The sequence below is a fragment of the Macrobrachium nipponense genome, chromosome 24 (genome assembly GCF_015104395.2).
Source record: "Macrobrachium nipponense isolate FS-2020 chromosome 24, ASM1510439v2, whole genome shotgun sequence".
In the NCBI taxonomy this organism is placed as follows: Eukaryota; Metazoa; Arthropoda; class Malacostraca; order Decapoda; family Palaemonidae; genus Macrobrachium; species Macrobrachium nipponense.
The window spans coordinates 65,145,713-65,161,969 of NC_061091.1; the positions used below are offsets into that span (position 1 = coordinate 65,145,713).

Consider the following 16,257-nt stretch of genomic DNA (forward strand, 5'->3'; position numbering starts at 1 on the left):
GCCCGAAAGAAAGCTGGAGGCGTTTAAAGAAAGAACCTTAAGATTATTAACAGAGGGAATCTACATTACTTGACACTAGCCCATTCAAAGGAATTTTTCTTAAAAAGATGAACATGAAGAATGTTAGTCCAACACCTTAAAAATAATGTCAACATATAAACACTAACCCTTTAACGCCGATTGGACGTATTAAACGTTGACATAAATTGTCTGTTGGGTGCCGATTGGACGTATGGTACGTCGATAAAAAAAAATTTTTTTTTTAAATTCGAGGAAAAATACTTATACGCCTACCAGTCGAAAACTTTTGAATCACGCACCTTGGGGGATGCTGGGAGCTCACGGATCAAGGCGTTGTTTTGTTTACAATCGTTACCCAGGCGTGCAAGCGCGAATTTCTTTCTTATCGCACTAAAAAGTATCAGTGACATATCTCAGAAATTATTTCGTCACTTTGACATAATTTTTGCACCATTTTAAATTAGTCGTTACATGGAGTATTATATATGAAAATGTGTGCAATTTCATGTAGACTACAACAAAAAATACTCATGATTGTAGCTTTTATCAGTTTTGAAATATTTTTATATAAATAACGACAAGTGCAAAAATTTCAACCTTCAGTCAACTTTGACTCTACCGAAATGGTTGAAAAACGCAATTGTAAGCTAAAACTCTTATATTCTAGTAATATTCAATCATTTACCTTCATGTTATGGTGAATTTATGAAAAAAAAGACATTTTCCTTACGTCCGCGCGGTAACTCTTCCGAAAAAATCATAAATTTTTTTGTGCGATTTTCGTAATGTTTGCACCATTTCAAATTAGCCGTTACATAAAGTTTTCTATATGGAAAAGTGCGCAATTTCATGCACAATACAACTAAAAACAACCCATGGTTGTAGCTTTTATCAGTTTTGAAATATTTTCATATAAATAACGAAAAGTGCCAAAATTTCAACCTTTGGTCAACTTTGACTCTACCGAAATGGTAAAAAAATGCGATTGTAAGCTAAAACTCTTACATTCTAGTAATATTCAATCATTTACCTTCATTTTGCAACAAATTGGAAGTCTCTAGCACAATATTTTGATTTATGGTGAATTTATGAAAAATTTCCTTACGTCCACGCGGTAACTCTTCCGAAAAAAATCAGAAATTTTTTCGTCCGATTGTCGTAATGTTTGCACCATTTTAAATTAGCCGTTACATAAATTTTTATATACAAAAATGTGCGCAATTTTATGTAGAATACAACAAAAAATAATTGAAGGTTGTTGCTTTTCTCATTTTTGAAATATTTGCATATAAATCACGATAAATAGAAAAAAAACCACGTTCGGTCAACTTTGACACTACCGAAATGGTCGAAAAACGCAATTGTAAGCTAAAACTCTTACAGTCTAGTAATATTCAGTCATTTATCTTCATTTTGAAACAAATTTGAAGTCTCTACCATAATATTTAGATTTATGGTGAATTTAAAAAAAAACTTTCCTTCCCTCCGCGTGCGGATTCTCTGCCGCGAATCTCCGAAATGCGTACGTCGCATTCTCGTAATATTTGCTCCATTTCATATTAGGCGTTTCATAGAGTTTTATATATGAAAATGTGTGCAATTATATGTAGAATACAAAAAAAAATAATTGAAGGTTGTAGCTTTTCTCATTTTCGAAATATTTGCATATAAAATAAATATATAAAAAAATTCGACATTTGGTCAACTTTAACTCGTCCGAAATGGTCGAAAACTGCAATTGTAAGCTAAAACTCTTACAGTATAGTAATATTCAATCATTTATCTTCATTTTGAAACAAATTGGAAGTCTCTAGAATATTTAGATTTATGGTGAATTAAAAAAAAAAAAAACTTTTTTATGTCCGCGTGTTACGAATTCATGCATCATTTTGTGATAATATTTTCTCTGTGTTGCTTTGATCGTTTTACTATGTGTTATATACCAAAATGATTGCAATTTAGTGTACTATACAACAGAAAAAAATTAACTCGTTAGCTTTAACCATTTTGTTCACAGCGTGATTTGAATACAATTATATATGAAATTTTGTTTTCGCGCCAAAAATTAACTCTTACTTCAACTAAGTGCTCTGTGATTTTTTGAAAAAAACATTTTTTCCGCTTCGGCGCTCACTCCGAGACCCCCTCGGCATACGGGAGACGATTTTTATTATACCCCTTTGGCGTTAAAGGGCTAATAACAACTTGCACACAATGTTGAAAAAGCGGGTTGCTTGTACCAACACTGAAAGTCCTGAACAGTTTTGCAACAACCACATTTCTACGTGCATAAAAAGACGACAAGATTACAAAGTAATTAAATCCAAATGAATGCCATAACAATTGAAATATAGCAAAACAAAGGAGGAATCACTAAAGAACTGATTTTACTATATAAAAACAAAATTAACCAAAAAACTACAACAGATTGTTTCAAAGGTACAAAAAAGAACAATCCACTTTGGTGCAAAACATACCTCCCATGTATGTAAATACTTTAATTTACAGTTTTCAGTACACATCAACAGAACAGTGTTCCTTGGAAATAGCAAAAAGGAAGTGCTCAGTGGTTGCATATTAGACTGAGCTCTCAAAAATTGTGATGACTGCATATGTGATAAGAGGAAAGCATTTAGTCGCTAAGTTTAGACATACAAGTAGCATGTAAGCGCATGTCCAGCTAATCATGAAGAAAGTACATAAACAAAATGCTAGACCAGATAGGAATTCAGGGAGAAACTGCGTCAGACAGCAGCCAATGGAGAGAATGCTACTGTGTCTTATGAAATAGTCTGAAAGCATCACTGAAATAATAAGTTGCAAATGACTAGGTATTAGCATGAGTGAAGTTATGAAGATAAAAGTTAGCCATGAGCACAAAGTCAATGAGTCTTGATAAGGAAGAGGCAGAGGAAAAGTGATTTATACTTTCACAAGCATTTGGGAGCACTACTGCAGTATAGGTCACATTCCTGGTAAGAGAAAATGATGAATCAAGAAGAGGAAAAAACAAAAGGTTTCTGCACATAATTTGAGGAGAATCAAGCCTAGAAAAGCTGAGTGGGATGTCCATGTCCTCTCTCATTTATACAAGGAAGAGACTGCTGAGAGTAAATCAAAGACAAAAGATGACTTTCAGAGATTAACTTGCATATACTGCTGCATATAACAACTGATAACTGAGGACTAAAGTTATGCAGTAATTGATAAAATTTATAGGATTTGAGTGACAATTAGACAAATTCTTTGAACTCAAGTTGTGACATTAAGCAAAGATAGACACCAAGCAATGCTCCTTTATATGTTTTAATGTACCCTACTGTACTGGAATATAAGAGTAACTACGCTTCACAGAAAATTGCACTTACAGCTCTGTCCTAAATAAGTGTCAATAAGAAATACACAACTTACAAACAATTGAAAATCACACCCCATACAAAAGATACAAGATAACAGTTTTTAAATTAACAACAATTCCGATATCTAGCTTCCCTATGAAAGTGAGCCATTATGCTTTCTCATCATGTGAAACTGCAAACTAGTTCTTTGAGCAGAAGCAAAAGAGCATATAGAACATACATAAGGCTTCTCGCCAGTATGGATACGCATGTGCCTGATCATATTCGGTTGCTGTGAGAATGCTGACGGGCAGTAAGGGCATTTGTAAGGCTTGGCTCCTGTGTGGACCGCCATATGGCGAACCACTACAAACTTGTTAACGGATGAGAAAGAGCAATACGTACACTTATGGACCTTGCCGCTGCCACCACTACACACAACTGTGTCCTCTTCAATCAATTGCCCCGCTAGACCTACCTGTGAGGGAAGTTCCATACGTCAATCTCATTGTACTATTTCCAAGGCTTACTCTGATTCAGTAACCTCTAACTTTAGACATTTAATGTGCCAGTTGGTGAAATAAACCTACAAAAATTGAACTTTTAAACAAATACATAAATTTTAAGGCACATACAGAGAACATAGTACAGTATTTTGCTAGAAAGTTAGCAAATGGAATTATTTTAATACAGATTTCTTAAATAATTGTTATATGGTCTTATCAAAATACAAGATTACAGTATACTCATAAAAAAAAATTTATACAAGCAGTCCCTGGTTATCAGTGGGGGTTCCATTCTCGGCCGGGTGCTGATATGCTATAATTGCCACATTAACTGAAACTTGCCAATTTATGGTGCTTATGGCCCCAAGTTCCGGTTAATAGCGCCTCTGTTAGGTATGTTATGGCGCCAATAACTGAAACATGGCCGTTATGGCACCATAAATCGCTGACTTTATGGCACTAGACATGCCCCATAAAACCGGGTCGCCATTAACCAAGTCCGCCGATAACCAGGGACTGCCAGTAGTATCAGTAAAGTTCACACAAAACCCACATTATACAAAGTTTCTTGAAAAATAACAAATTTTGAATTACGTCATTTGTATTTTTCATAGCTGACAAACCTTCAGTCTTAACAACAGGATATATCTTCTGGCATAAGCTAGAAACCGATTATCAAGAAAAAAAGTAAACTAAGGTATGCAAAGAACGCATTTTCCCATATGTATGGGCATACATATTACACTTCAAGCCTAGCGTTCAGTCTATTGCAGTAGTAATCCTAAGAAAAATTGCTGTTTTTAATAGAGGATAGCCCTCAAAATGATAATACCCAACGTGACAATTCACATACATTTCATACTGAATATATGACGTGCAAAATGCCTTGACCATTTCTATGCGAGGCTACAGGTGGCCCTTATCAAAATCTATAAAGATAAAAAATTTCTATTTTCTTTTCAATTCTGAACAGTGCTCAACACAAATAAATAAATATTCCTACATGTTATACATTTTTCCCTATGCTACATCAAATATCACTAAAAACCAGTCAATATAAATTAATCATAAGCCATGATTAAAAATTGAGGGTACTTCCACACCACGAGTTGAAAAGCAATGCAAACTTCTTTTAGAAGAACATTAGGAAATCAAAGGAAACTTCACCAAAGGCTCCAACATATTCAAATGACACAAAGTAGTGCAGCATACCTTAAATTATGAGAAAAGTGCAGAAATAACATGTACATGCAGTCCCCGGGTTACGACGGTCTCGGCTTACGACGTTCCGAGGTTGCGACGCTTTTCAATTATATTCACCAGACATTATTTCCAGGGTTACGACGCATGTTCCAGGGTTACGACGCCTATAACGCTCATCTGGCATGTGAAATATGACACCAAAAATACAAAATAATCAGTATTTGAAGGTTTTTTTTTATGAAAAATGCCATAAGAATGCAGTTTACATAGTTTTCAATGCACCCAAAGCATTAAAAGTAAGGTTTTCTTAGGATTTTTGACGATGTTCCAGCTTACGACAATTTTCGGCTTACGACGCGTCTCAAGAACGGAATCCCTATCGTAACCCGGGGACCGCCTGTACTTGCTTTTACACGAGAGCAGCTCCTATCACACTGTATCTGCTTTTGCATGATAACAGCTCCTATCACACTGTATCTGCTTTTGCACGAAAACAGCTCCTATCACACTGTATCTGCTTTTACATGAGAACAGCCCCTATCGCATTGTATCTGCTTTTACATAAGAACCGCCATCACGTATCTGCTTTTACAGGAAAAAAATTTTTTTTTTCATAGCTAACAAACCTTCGGTCTTGACAATAAGATTATCTTATTTAGCCAGCTGGAAACTGGTTAAAACAGCCAAAGCAAGGAATCTGTGGCATCTGGAAACCCCTGCATCTATGAGGTGGAAACTGGTCACCAACCAGCATATAAAAAATATGTGAGATTCATTTTGCCATTTTTAAGTGGCAAAAAGACTAAACACAAACTGTTATAAGACTATCACTGGCAACATTTGATTGAGGTGACAAAAAATCACAAAGGGATGTCCAAAAGTTTTTTTATTCTGTAATAACCTCTCCAACTAAGCAAGTATAATCATCACCACGACTAATGATTACGTCAATAATTAATGCTAATTGTTGTAATCTCAACATCAACCTATAAAAAATTTTTTTTTAAATAAACACTAACAATGATAAGTGATCATGAAGAGGGAAGTAAGAGTGATTTCCCAATATAAAAATTTTTTAAAGTAGTATATTCATATTTTTCCTAATACGCAAACCCTCAGTCTTTACATGTAGGATTAACTTTCAACAAGCTGAAAATCCAGCCGTTAAACTTTTGCAAGATGGTTATGGTAATAGCTACTGATGGTAGGGACAACAGCACCACCCACCTAGTCATAAACATTCAATTCTATGTAGTTTACCTTTGGGCCCCGGTAAGAGAATGAGGGGTGGTAAGAGGTGAACCCTTATGTAAAGACCTCAGGTTAGTAGGTTCCATTAAGATAAACAGAAAAAAAAGTTTGCATTTCTTAAGTTACTCTTAGTGACTGTAATACAATGCAGTACATACCTAGAAGTACTTGAAATGTAATATACAATAAAGCCTAATAGTACTACTAAATGCCGTACAACAAAAACTTTTAAATTAAATATTGTACCATGAAAACTATTTACTAGTAAATACTGTACCATAAACACTAATACTAAATGCTTTACCATGAAAACTAATACAAATTGCTGTACACAATGAATAGGTACACAAATTTTTAATCAATTTGTATTTTTCATAGCAAAAATAACCTGAGGTCTTGAAAACAGGATAATCTTCTAGTGCCAGCTAGAAACCTCTCTAAAAAACAACCAAACATTGCAACACAAGGAATCTGTAGCATCTGGCAACTCAGGCATATACGAAGTGAATGCTGGTCACCAACCTGGCTCGTAAATATCCATTATACACAGATTTTTCTATACACCATTTATGTATACCCATTATTCACAGATTTTCTATGGACCATATATACACATCATTTGCAGAAAATTCACTTATTTGTAGTATTTTTTACTGAGAAATATTCAAATTACTGTATTTTCATAATTTTGTGACTACACTTTTTTTGATAAAACTATTAAAATACTCAGGTATAAGCATTTTTAGAGGAGTTTTAATTATTCATGGATTTTAACTATTCATGGGGGTGTGGTTCCCATCTCTACAAATACATGGGTCTACTATACTAAATGCTGTACGTACTATGGAAACTAACATGTACATACTAAATACTGAACTACCAAGAAAACTAATACTAAATGATAGACTGAATCATTCTTTATCGTAAAGTACGTACTCCAAATTTCAAGAAGACTATTCTCTACCTTTCTTGTAACTGCATACCGCAGTCATTGCATTCCACCTAACATCAATTACCATTACTTTTAGTTTAGCCAAACAATCATGTCAAAATACCTAACTCTCCTAGGCCTGGCCCAAATCATTTCAGATAATCACCATGCAACTTAGGTGCTACAAACATATTCAAGTACAGGCGCAACAAAGAGCTTCATTATGAACTTTCAAGAACTTTATCATGTCAGTCAAGTAGAACTTTATCATGAAAAGTATAAGTCAAAAGCAATATCTACAGGCAGTCCACGCTTACTGGTAACATCAGTTAACGGTGATCAGGTTTTACGGTGCTTGTCTTGTGGCGCCATTACTGGAATTTTGACACTGATCTCTGGTCAGTGGTGCCAGTGTCCAATTAGTGGCGCCGATCTCCGGCTAACAGTGTCGTTAAACGGGTTATTGTGCTATTGTTGCCAATTTTTAATTTTCAGTTAGGTATTTAGAGTTCCTTTGCGTATTGAATTGTTAGAAGTCAGTTTAACCATACATTCTTAACTACAAGAACTTCTGAGGAATGCAGGGTCTAATAGTACACAAGATATATGTCTGAACTGCATAAGCAAACATACAAAATAGTAAAACCCTACACATTCATTCATGCCTCCAAGCACACTTTTGTCTCTCAACAAATGAAATAAAATTAATGTCAAAAATCACATACAGTACTTCTTATATGTGAAATGTCTTCAAATATGCCACCACAAAATATTTATATCTTTATTAAGCACATAAATAGTCTTCTGGGTAGAACAAACAAACAATAAATACAACTGCTACTTACAAGTCAAATTTCAATGAAGTAATGATACCCAAAGACCAAGTTTTATAAATTTGGGCAAAATACTTTGTAAACTGGACATTTTTCTGACAGAAATGTTCATAACACTATCCTATGGTAATTATTTTGCTACATACCAATCTGACAAGAAATACTCATTCTTGAGATAATCGATCCGACTAGAAATACTCATTCTTGAGATAATCGATCCGACGTAGACGTAAGCGTTGTTCATATGAAGTGTCTTTGTTTGTGGGTACTTGGTTTTCCAAAGTGAAACTGGATATTGAAATGAATTTGAAATTTATAGTTTTGTGGGTTCAAAATTAATTTTGCTTCGAAGTAGCCATTTCTGAATTAAAATTAAACAAAGGTACTGTATGCGATTGGTCATCATTTTGCAGGGAAGTGGTAATTAATTGGGTATTTCGGCGCAGCAAGAAAATTGGCGGCAACAATTGTATACGTGTAGTGGAAATTGACGAGTCAAAATTCGGCAAACGTAAATATAACATTGGCTGAGTAATTGACGGCCAGTGGGTATTTGGTGGTATTTGCCGCAAATCACGGGCATTTTTCCTGGTTCCCGTGGAAACCCGGGATCATGACACCCTGCTCTCGGTGATTAAGGAGAGGATCGAGCCAGGCACAACCATAATTTCTGACTGTTGGTGAGCATAAGACTGTCTGGCAGAGGAAGGCTTTAAGCATTTGACTGTTAACCACAGCCTTCACTTTGTTGATCCCCAGACACAGGTTCATACCAATACTGTGGAGAGGAAGTGGCAGGACGTGAAGAATTTAGTGCCAAAATTTGGCAGAAGAAAACAACACTTTGTTGGGTACCTGGCCACTTCCTACTTTAAGTTGCATGTCAGAGAACCTTTGCAATAGCTTCACGTTTTCCTCAAAGCAGCAGCCATCTTTATCAACCAACAGTTTAAGGTAAGCTTCATTAATTTATAGAGTAGCCTATATTATAATGGTGGTAGTATAACGATGTATACAGCAGTACCATCACTTTGGATTATGATTGATGGATGTGTTAGGTAGTGGCCTTAAGGGGGGAGGGGGGGTCACGGGGGAGGAGCAGGTCAGCCCCCCGTCCTAGGTAGGGTTACGGGGCCCTAGGTTAGGTTAGGTGGTTGTGTTAGGTTCGGTAGTGCTCCAAAAATCACTTTTTTTTCCTCCTCCCCCAAACCAAAAACCCCACTTCCCACTGGGGTCCCCCATAATTGTAGTACTAGTAGGTTTATGCTTACATTTTGTGTGTCCCCCCATAATTGTAGTAGTAGGTTTATGCTTACATTTTGTGTGTAAGAGTAAGTCATAGTTTCTTTTTTATTAATTTCCTCATATTTTTATGTGATGTGCAACACCAATCTGGTCGTTTTTTGCAGTTTTTCGTTGTTAATACTTGAAAAACGGGTGCGGCCTTCTCCTGGACATTTACCATAATGTTATACCGACCTACAAAAGCTTAGAGTTAGACTTATTATCCTATATCTAACATTGGGCATGTAAGAAAAACCAAAAAAGGAGCAAAAGTGGGGGCTGTAACCAAAAGGTCCTAGTAGTAATCAGATATTACTTAGCAGACCTTCCAAGTAAGTAAACATTACAGTAATACCCCGAACTCACGCAATTCGATTTGCGCGATTTCACAATAGCGCAAACTTTTCATTGGAACCTAATTATCACAAGCGATTCTTCACAATCGCGCAAAAATTTGCAAATTCTCCAAAAACACTGTAAACCCCAGCAAAAGTGTTTATGTTTAATTCATTATGTATATTTTTAAGTTTTAAACCTTTTTTGTATAAAATCCTTATTAATAATTTATTATTTTTTTGTACATGCATAAATATGATACAAAGGTAACTACAGCACCTACAGTTAGTGTTCATACATAATTTTACAAGATTCGATACCCATTCACAAAGTTATCACGGTTTTCAAAGCTGATGTCCCTTCAGAAACTTTAATTTCTGAAGTACATATGTACTAGTACATATATTACATTCAGTATAAGTTTTCAGTATGGAGATTTTGTGTATGCTATTTATTTTTTTGAAAGTAATACAAAGGCATTTTGTAATTCACAGTGTTTGTCACTATATAAGACCTCCATGATCATCACCTAGTAAAACATAAGAGACATACCAGAGTTGTTGTTCTGTGAAAATTACTTGACCTTGGAGAAAAGTGCTGGTACAATCTACTAGTACAATGTTACATAATTACAGCACATAGTTAATGTATTTCCAGAAGATGTGATCCCATTCACACTTTTTAAAAGATGATACCCCTCCAGTTTTACCTAACATGACATACATATTTCTCTCTCTCTCTCTCTCTCTCTCTCTCTCTCTCTCTCTCTCTCTCTCTCTCTCTCTCTCTCTCTCTCATTCATAGGTAGCCCTCACACTAGTTCATGGTCTTAGATCGACTGAATTTTACTTCACCCTCTGCAAAGATTACATATGTACATACATACATGTTTTCTTTATTTTATTGAATTGTGTACCTTAGTTGTGACCGACTTACTAAATTTGCATTTGTATGTAGTAGATACTGTGACTATTTTTACACCACTAGTTATTTCTTTTTTAAGGGTAATGTATTAGGCTAACTTTTACATGAAATTACAGTAACTTTAATTTTATTCAAAAGTCAGCTTAATATACTTAGGGACCATGATTAGGGTCATATAGTGTTCGAACTCTAGAAGCAAGCATTTATTAGCATTTTTAGAGACTGTGCCAAACTAATGCAAAACTTTCCCTTGCGTGAGGGGGTCTCGAACCTAACCTCGCGTAAGTTCGGGGTATTACTATAAAGCAAGGATACAAGGTCACTTCAAATGGGGTGTTCTACATTATCTATTAGAATGCCACTTAACTCTGTTAAAATGTCATCCAATCAATTTGCCATGAAAGGAAATAACAATAGATGCACCACTTGGATTACTGTAATCAAGTTGGGTTCCATTTTCCCTGTAACAATTTGACAGCCACATACTATCCAAAAACCTAAAAAGGTCATAATCTATTAAATTCTTGATCAATTTAGTATCAAACATCACAAAAACAATTATACATATCTTTCCTTTAATACCATCAATATATGTACTATAATAAACTCAACAAATTAATGAAAAACCAAAACAACTGTATATTTCTAGAACAAAAACAGTCGCCCTTTTGACTCCAACATTACTTAGTAGCCTCGAAATGTGCTTCACTAAACAGGATGCCTTTAAGGTTTAAGTTACAAAATAACACCCGATTAAGAAAAGCATAAATGTAACATACGTATACATGAACAGCTGCATTATCACCGCAATACTTATCTATTTTATATGGCAGCAAGCACTTGCTATTTGTACCTTCCATTTTCTTACAACTGTTATCTAATCAAAATCATGTGATGATAAAATATTTCCTTAAATGCTATCATTGCATTAGAAAATGAACTTGAATCCTACACAGTAACCTACATGATAGATGAATCTCACGATCTTTTCACTATAAGGAACTTGACAGCCGAGATTTACCAACCCTCTGGATCACTTAAAATGCTGACACCTTGTTTTTGACAAATTTCAACTGAACTAATTTCACATTTGTCTTGTTTACTTTTTTTTAACAAACCACAATAAACTACAAGTATTCTACTTAAGAATTATATCAGAATGAGTAACATAGCATGAACAGTAACTTTACTAACAAGTGAACAAAGCGAAATACCACTTACATCTTTGGCTCTGAAACAGACAAGGCTCTCAAAGGCCTATGACTGAAATTGAGTGCATGACTCCCAGTTCATAAATCAAAACCTTACTCTACAGATCCTTTGCTTCACTTTTTTTGGCGAGTACGACTAATTCTTGTATCCATTTTGTCTTAATAATAGAGGCAGTGCAGTATGCATTATGTTAAATTTACTGGGAAGTGACCCTGACCCATCTTGCTGGTGCCAACCTTTTCTGTTTGTGCCTTGAAAGCACACACACCTGTAGCAAACTGGTAAGAAATTAACGGAAGTCTCATTTAAATATTTATTTGTAGCAATAACAAAAATTTTAAATGTTTCTCTTCATATTAAGTATGAACCATTGCTTTACACATGCAAAGGATTTCTAATCAGGAAATAACGTAAGATCACTGAGCTTTCAAATAAATTCTGCCAGAGCTTTCTTAGTTTGTTAACATATTTTGAAAAAGTTATCAATGTAATTGTGATAAGCTATTTACTAAATGCATTTGTAAGGAATCAAATCACTGCTTTACAAGGTCAAACAAGTGAGGGTCATCCCAAAAGTAGGTTATTATACCTGCTAGTTAACTGCCATTAATAAGTTAACATTACGAAATTGGTATAATTCACCAACATGGGCAAAGCAAGATATCTTTAGAATAAGTCTGTGCTTAATGTGAACATAATCAACTGTATAACTCAGTAATGACCTCTAAACACTAAAAATGTCTGACTCTCTGGGAGCATCAAGGGACTCAATATTTTCTGCTACATTGTTACCAAACTGGTTCAAAACATTAGAATGCCTTCTAAAAACATGAGTTTGCAAAGTACTTTTCCGTGCTGTTCTAAAATTGCATTTGAGACACTGATAGGGTTTCTCTCCTGTATGCCTTCTCATGTGACGCATCAAAGTTACTTTCTGCGAAAATGAATCTTGGCAGTAGCTGCAATGGTGGGGTTTCTCTCGCGTATGAACCAGCATGTGGGTTTTACAATTTCCTTTGTAATCTGTGGCATAAGAACACTGAGTGCAATAGAACACTTTGGTCTTGCTGTCTTGGACAAAAAAATCTTGAGGGGTGACTGATGACATCTGTGAGAAAATGGAGTAGTGTTCAGTACAAACACAAAGTACATATTGCTAATGGCTTTTCAGATATGTTACTCCATTATCTAGAATGTAATTACAGCATATATATATTATATACATAGTGAAAAATACAAATTTTGGTCTCCACACCTGAAAATACTAAAAGTACTTAAATGTGTTCGTAGTATGATAGGAGAATAGGAATGAACACTATAGTGTGCTAAGACTCGACAGCTAATGGATAATAGGAAAAAATATACAAACTAATCCTGTGAAGGGAAAAGCAGTGGAAGTGAAGCAAAACTGGACAATGGCCCAGTTCTAATGGCCCCAATAGTTCAGGTGCCTTTCTTTACTTACTTATGGTCTTCATAATAGTACAGTACTAAAACTCATGCCGAAGCTCGAGACACTTCAGAGAGAAGTACCAAGTTGTTTAAAAAATATTATGTTCTAGAAGGATTTGATTCTCATGCACTGTAAAATCAGTTTCCAATTCTATCGCTACATAACAAAAGTGGTGTGCTTATCACTCTCTGTCCAATAAAACCATGACTGATGAGTCGAAAGGAGGTATACCTGGTCTAAAATCTTGACAAGGATAGGCTGCATAGAATAAGGACAGGATACAACCAATTATAGTGCCCCCAATACAACAGTATTGTCCCCCTTTGGAACTTAATTACATCAATTCTTGATTAATTCAAAATGTACACACACACACACACAAAATTAATTTTTTCATAACATTCCACAAAATAAAATAAAACATCTACGTGCAGACAAAAATAGTGACCAAGTGAAAACAAGGTCACAATTTTTTTTTTTTTTTTTTTGAAAAAATGGTACAAAAATGAGAATAAATTAGACTGGAACTCTGAAACAACCTTACAGTTTTAAAGTTCTGAGTACCAATATCCGCAAAACTCCCTGGGATACTGATTCATAGTTTCACACTAAGGGGAATGAACGACCTCTCACATGGGCAAAGTGACATTACTTTCTCCCAATAGAAATGCTTGATGCCTGGTAAAACATCTGGCAATAACTCTAAAAGAGCTGGCACTAAAACCTTGTTCATTATGTCACTCTGACATCCAGAGGTAAATATTTTCTTATAATAACAAGAATACTTAAAGTACAGGCAGTCCCCAGTTATCGGCAATCCGGTCTTTAAAATTGGCAATTTATGGCGCCATAACGGGACGAGTTCCGGTTATCGGTACCATAAGCGCCATTATGGTGCCATAAATCACTGAGTTTCATTTAATGGCAGTTTTCGCTTATCAGCACACACCCCGGGGAATGCAACCCCCCCCCCCCCCCCCCCCCCCCCCCCAACTCCATAACTGGGGACTGCCTGTATTGCTATAGTATTAGATGCCCCCTACTGAACACCTCTTCTCTCCAGGAACATTCCTACAAAAGTAGATAGCATGTTTGACCAATATCTCTCCTGCATCAGTGAGCAAGATTTGCGATTTCCAGGTTAGTGAGACATACACTTGACAAACTGCATATGAGTAAACAAACGAAAATTGACAAGTTTTCAAATGAAATTTGTATTTTCCATAAATAACAAACATGCAGTCGCTATCAACTTCCCAACCTCACCTCCAAACTAAGTTGTATAGGAATTAATATAGTAGCAAGAGATTCAGATGAATGCTACTCGAGGATATAAGAAAAACTGGACGAAATGAAGCATACTTCACTAGAGAGATAGAGAGAAAAGAAAAGCCCCATGCACAAGAAAACAAGAGATAATAATTCTTGCAATGAATGTTTAATATCAGAAAAGCATTTCTCCTATTTTGTATCATTTTGCTTAAGCTTTTGTACTATATATTAAACCCATAGTATTGTGTAAAGTATATTTGCAAAAAAAATTGCTTTTTCTCCTACCACTATTATTGGAAATAAAAGTTCCTCATTATATTACACTGGTTTTCTATAATGAAAACAATTTTCTTTCTTATAAAACACTGGAAATCAAGAATGTTGATTTCTACAATATTCCATTCTGATACAAAACCTGTACAGAAAGGTTTCAAAAAACAAGACAGGGTGAGCTGTTCGTCACAACCCACAAGGTAGGTAAGCAAGAGTAGGCCAATTGTGCTATGACAGAACTCTTAAGTCAAGTCATATCGTGAACATACAAAAGATTTCAGAAATATACAATTACATGTTCAAATATTTTATTATAAAGAGAAACAAAACTGATTTTGATATTTTTTTTTTATTGTACTGCAGTAGTTACTACACTGCTAAAAAAAATCAACTTGGTGTTATTGTAATAATATGGCATTTTTAATTAATTTGTATTTTTCATAGCTAACAAACCTACGGTCTTAACTTTTCTAGTGCCAGCTGGAAACAGGTAAATAACATAAAATTGTAGACAACAGTTAAGTGTACGTATCTGTATTTTGACAAGTTATACAACAGTTTTGCACCTACAAAACTTCATGAAACCCAAACAGAAGTGAACCACCCATACTTTGATGCCTTCAATAGTTTTCAAGTAATAATTCAAGCATTAAGGTCAATTCGTACTGCCAATTTGCACTTCACCCAACTTTGGAAGCAACATAATCATGGGGACATTTAAGATGCCTTTAAATAAAAGTAAAATTGTTAGTTTGCAAGTATCAAGTCTTAATACTGATTACTTGCTTCTACTTTTCACTTCAAATGATGCTTTCTTTCATGATTCTTGAACCTAAAATCAGGTCCTACTTAAAAATACACATTTTAAACTATGAAAAAGCTATTTTTGGTAGCTGCTGTTCATCCTCAGAGGAGTCACTCTCATAAGCTCCCAAGGTGTTCCAAAAGACAAACCAACCAATTACAGGCAGTCCCTGGTGGGGTGAAGATAAGTGAAAACCGCTATTAACCGAAACTCTGCAATTTATGGAGCTTATGGCACCGACATCCGGTTAATGGCACCAATAACCAGTTAATGGCACCTCTGTTAGGTATTTTATGGTGCCATAACTATTATTATCGGCACCTTATGGTACCAATGAAAGAAACTCGGCCCACTATGGCGCCATAAATTGCCAATTTTAAAACCGGATCACCATTAACAGAGTCCGCCGATAACCAGGGACTGGCTGTATAAAGACTTCTCTTATACAGGGACTCTCTTATACAGGCAGTTCCCAAGGTGTGCCAATAACAACAACCGCCATTAACCCTTAAACACCGAGCCGGTATTTCCAAAAGTGTCTCCCGTATGCCAGCAGCCCTCACGAGTGAGCGCCGAAGCGGAAAAAAGGTTTTTTCAAAAAATCACAGCATGCTT

The 16,257-nt window shown here is 35.4% G+C and overlaps 1 protein-coding gene across 25 annotated transcripts in view; it reads right to left on the bottom strand.

Annotated features, from left to right (window-relative positions):
• The window catches only part of LOC135205701 (adult enhancer factor 1-like), a 271,537-nt gene that overhangs the window by 127,723 nt on the left and 127,557 nt on the right, over positions 1-16,257 (bottom strand). The window contains exon 6 of one of the 25 annotated variants that reach the window (XM_064236693.1): positions 3,765-3,837. The exons of 23 other annotated variants lie outside the window; for them this stretch is intronic. In XM_064236693.1, the coding sequence (XP_064092763.1) occupies positions 3,765-3,837 (73 nt within the window). Of the gene's footprint in view, positions 1-3,764; positions 3,838-9,161; positions 12,948-16,257 lie in introns of those variants that run through there. One more of the 25 variants, XM_064236676.1, reaches the window with a different exon arrangement.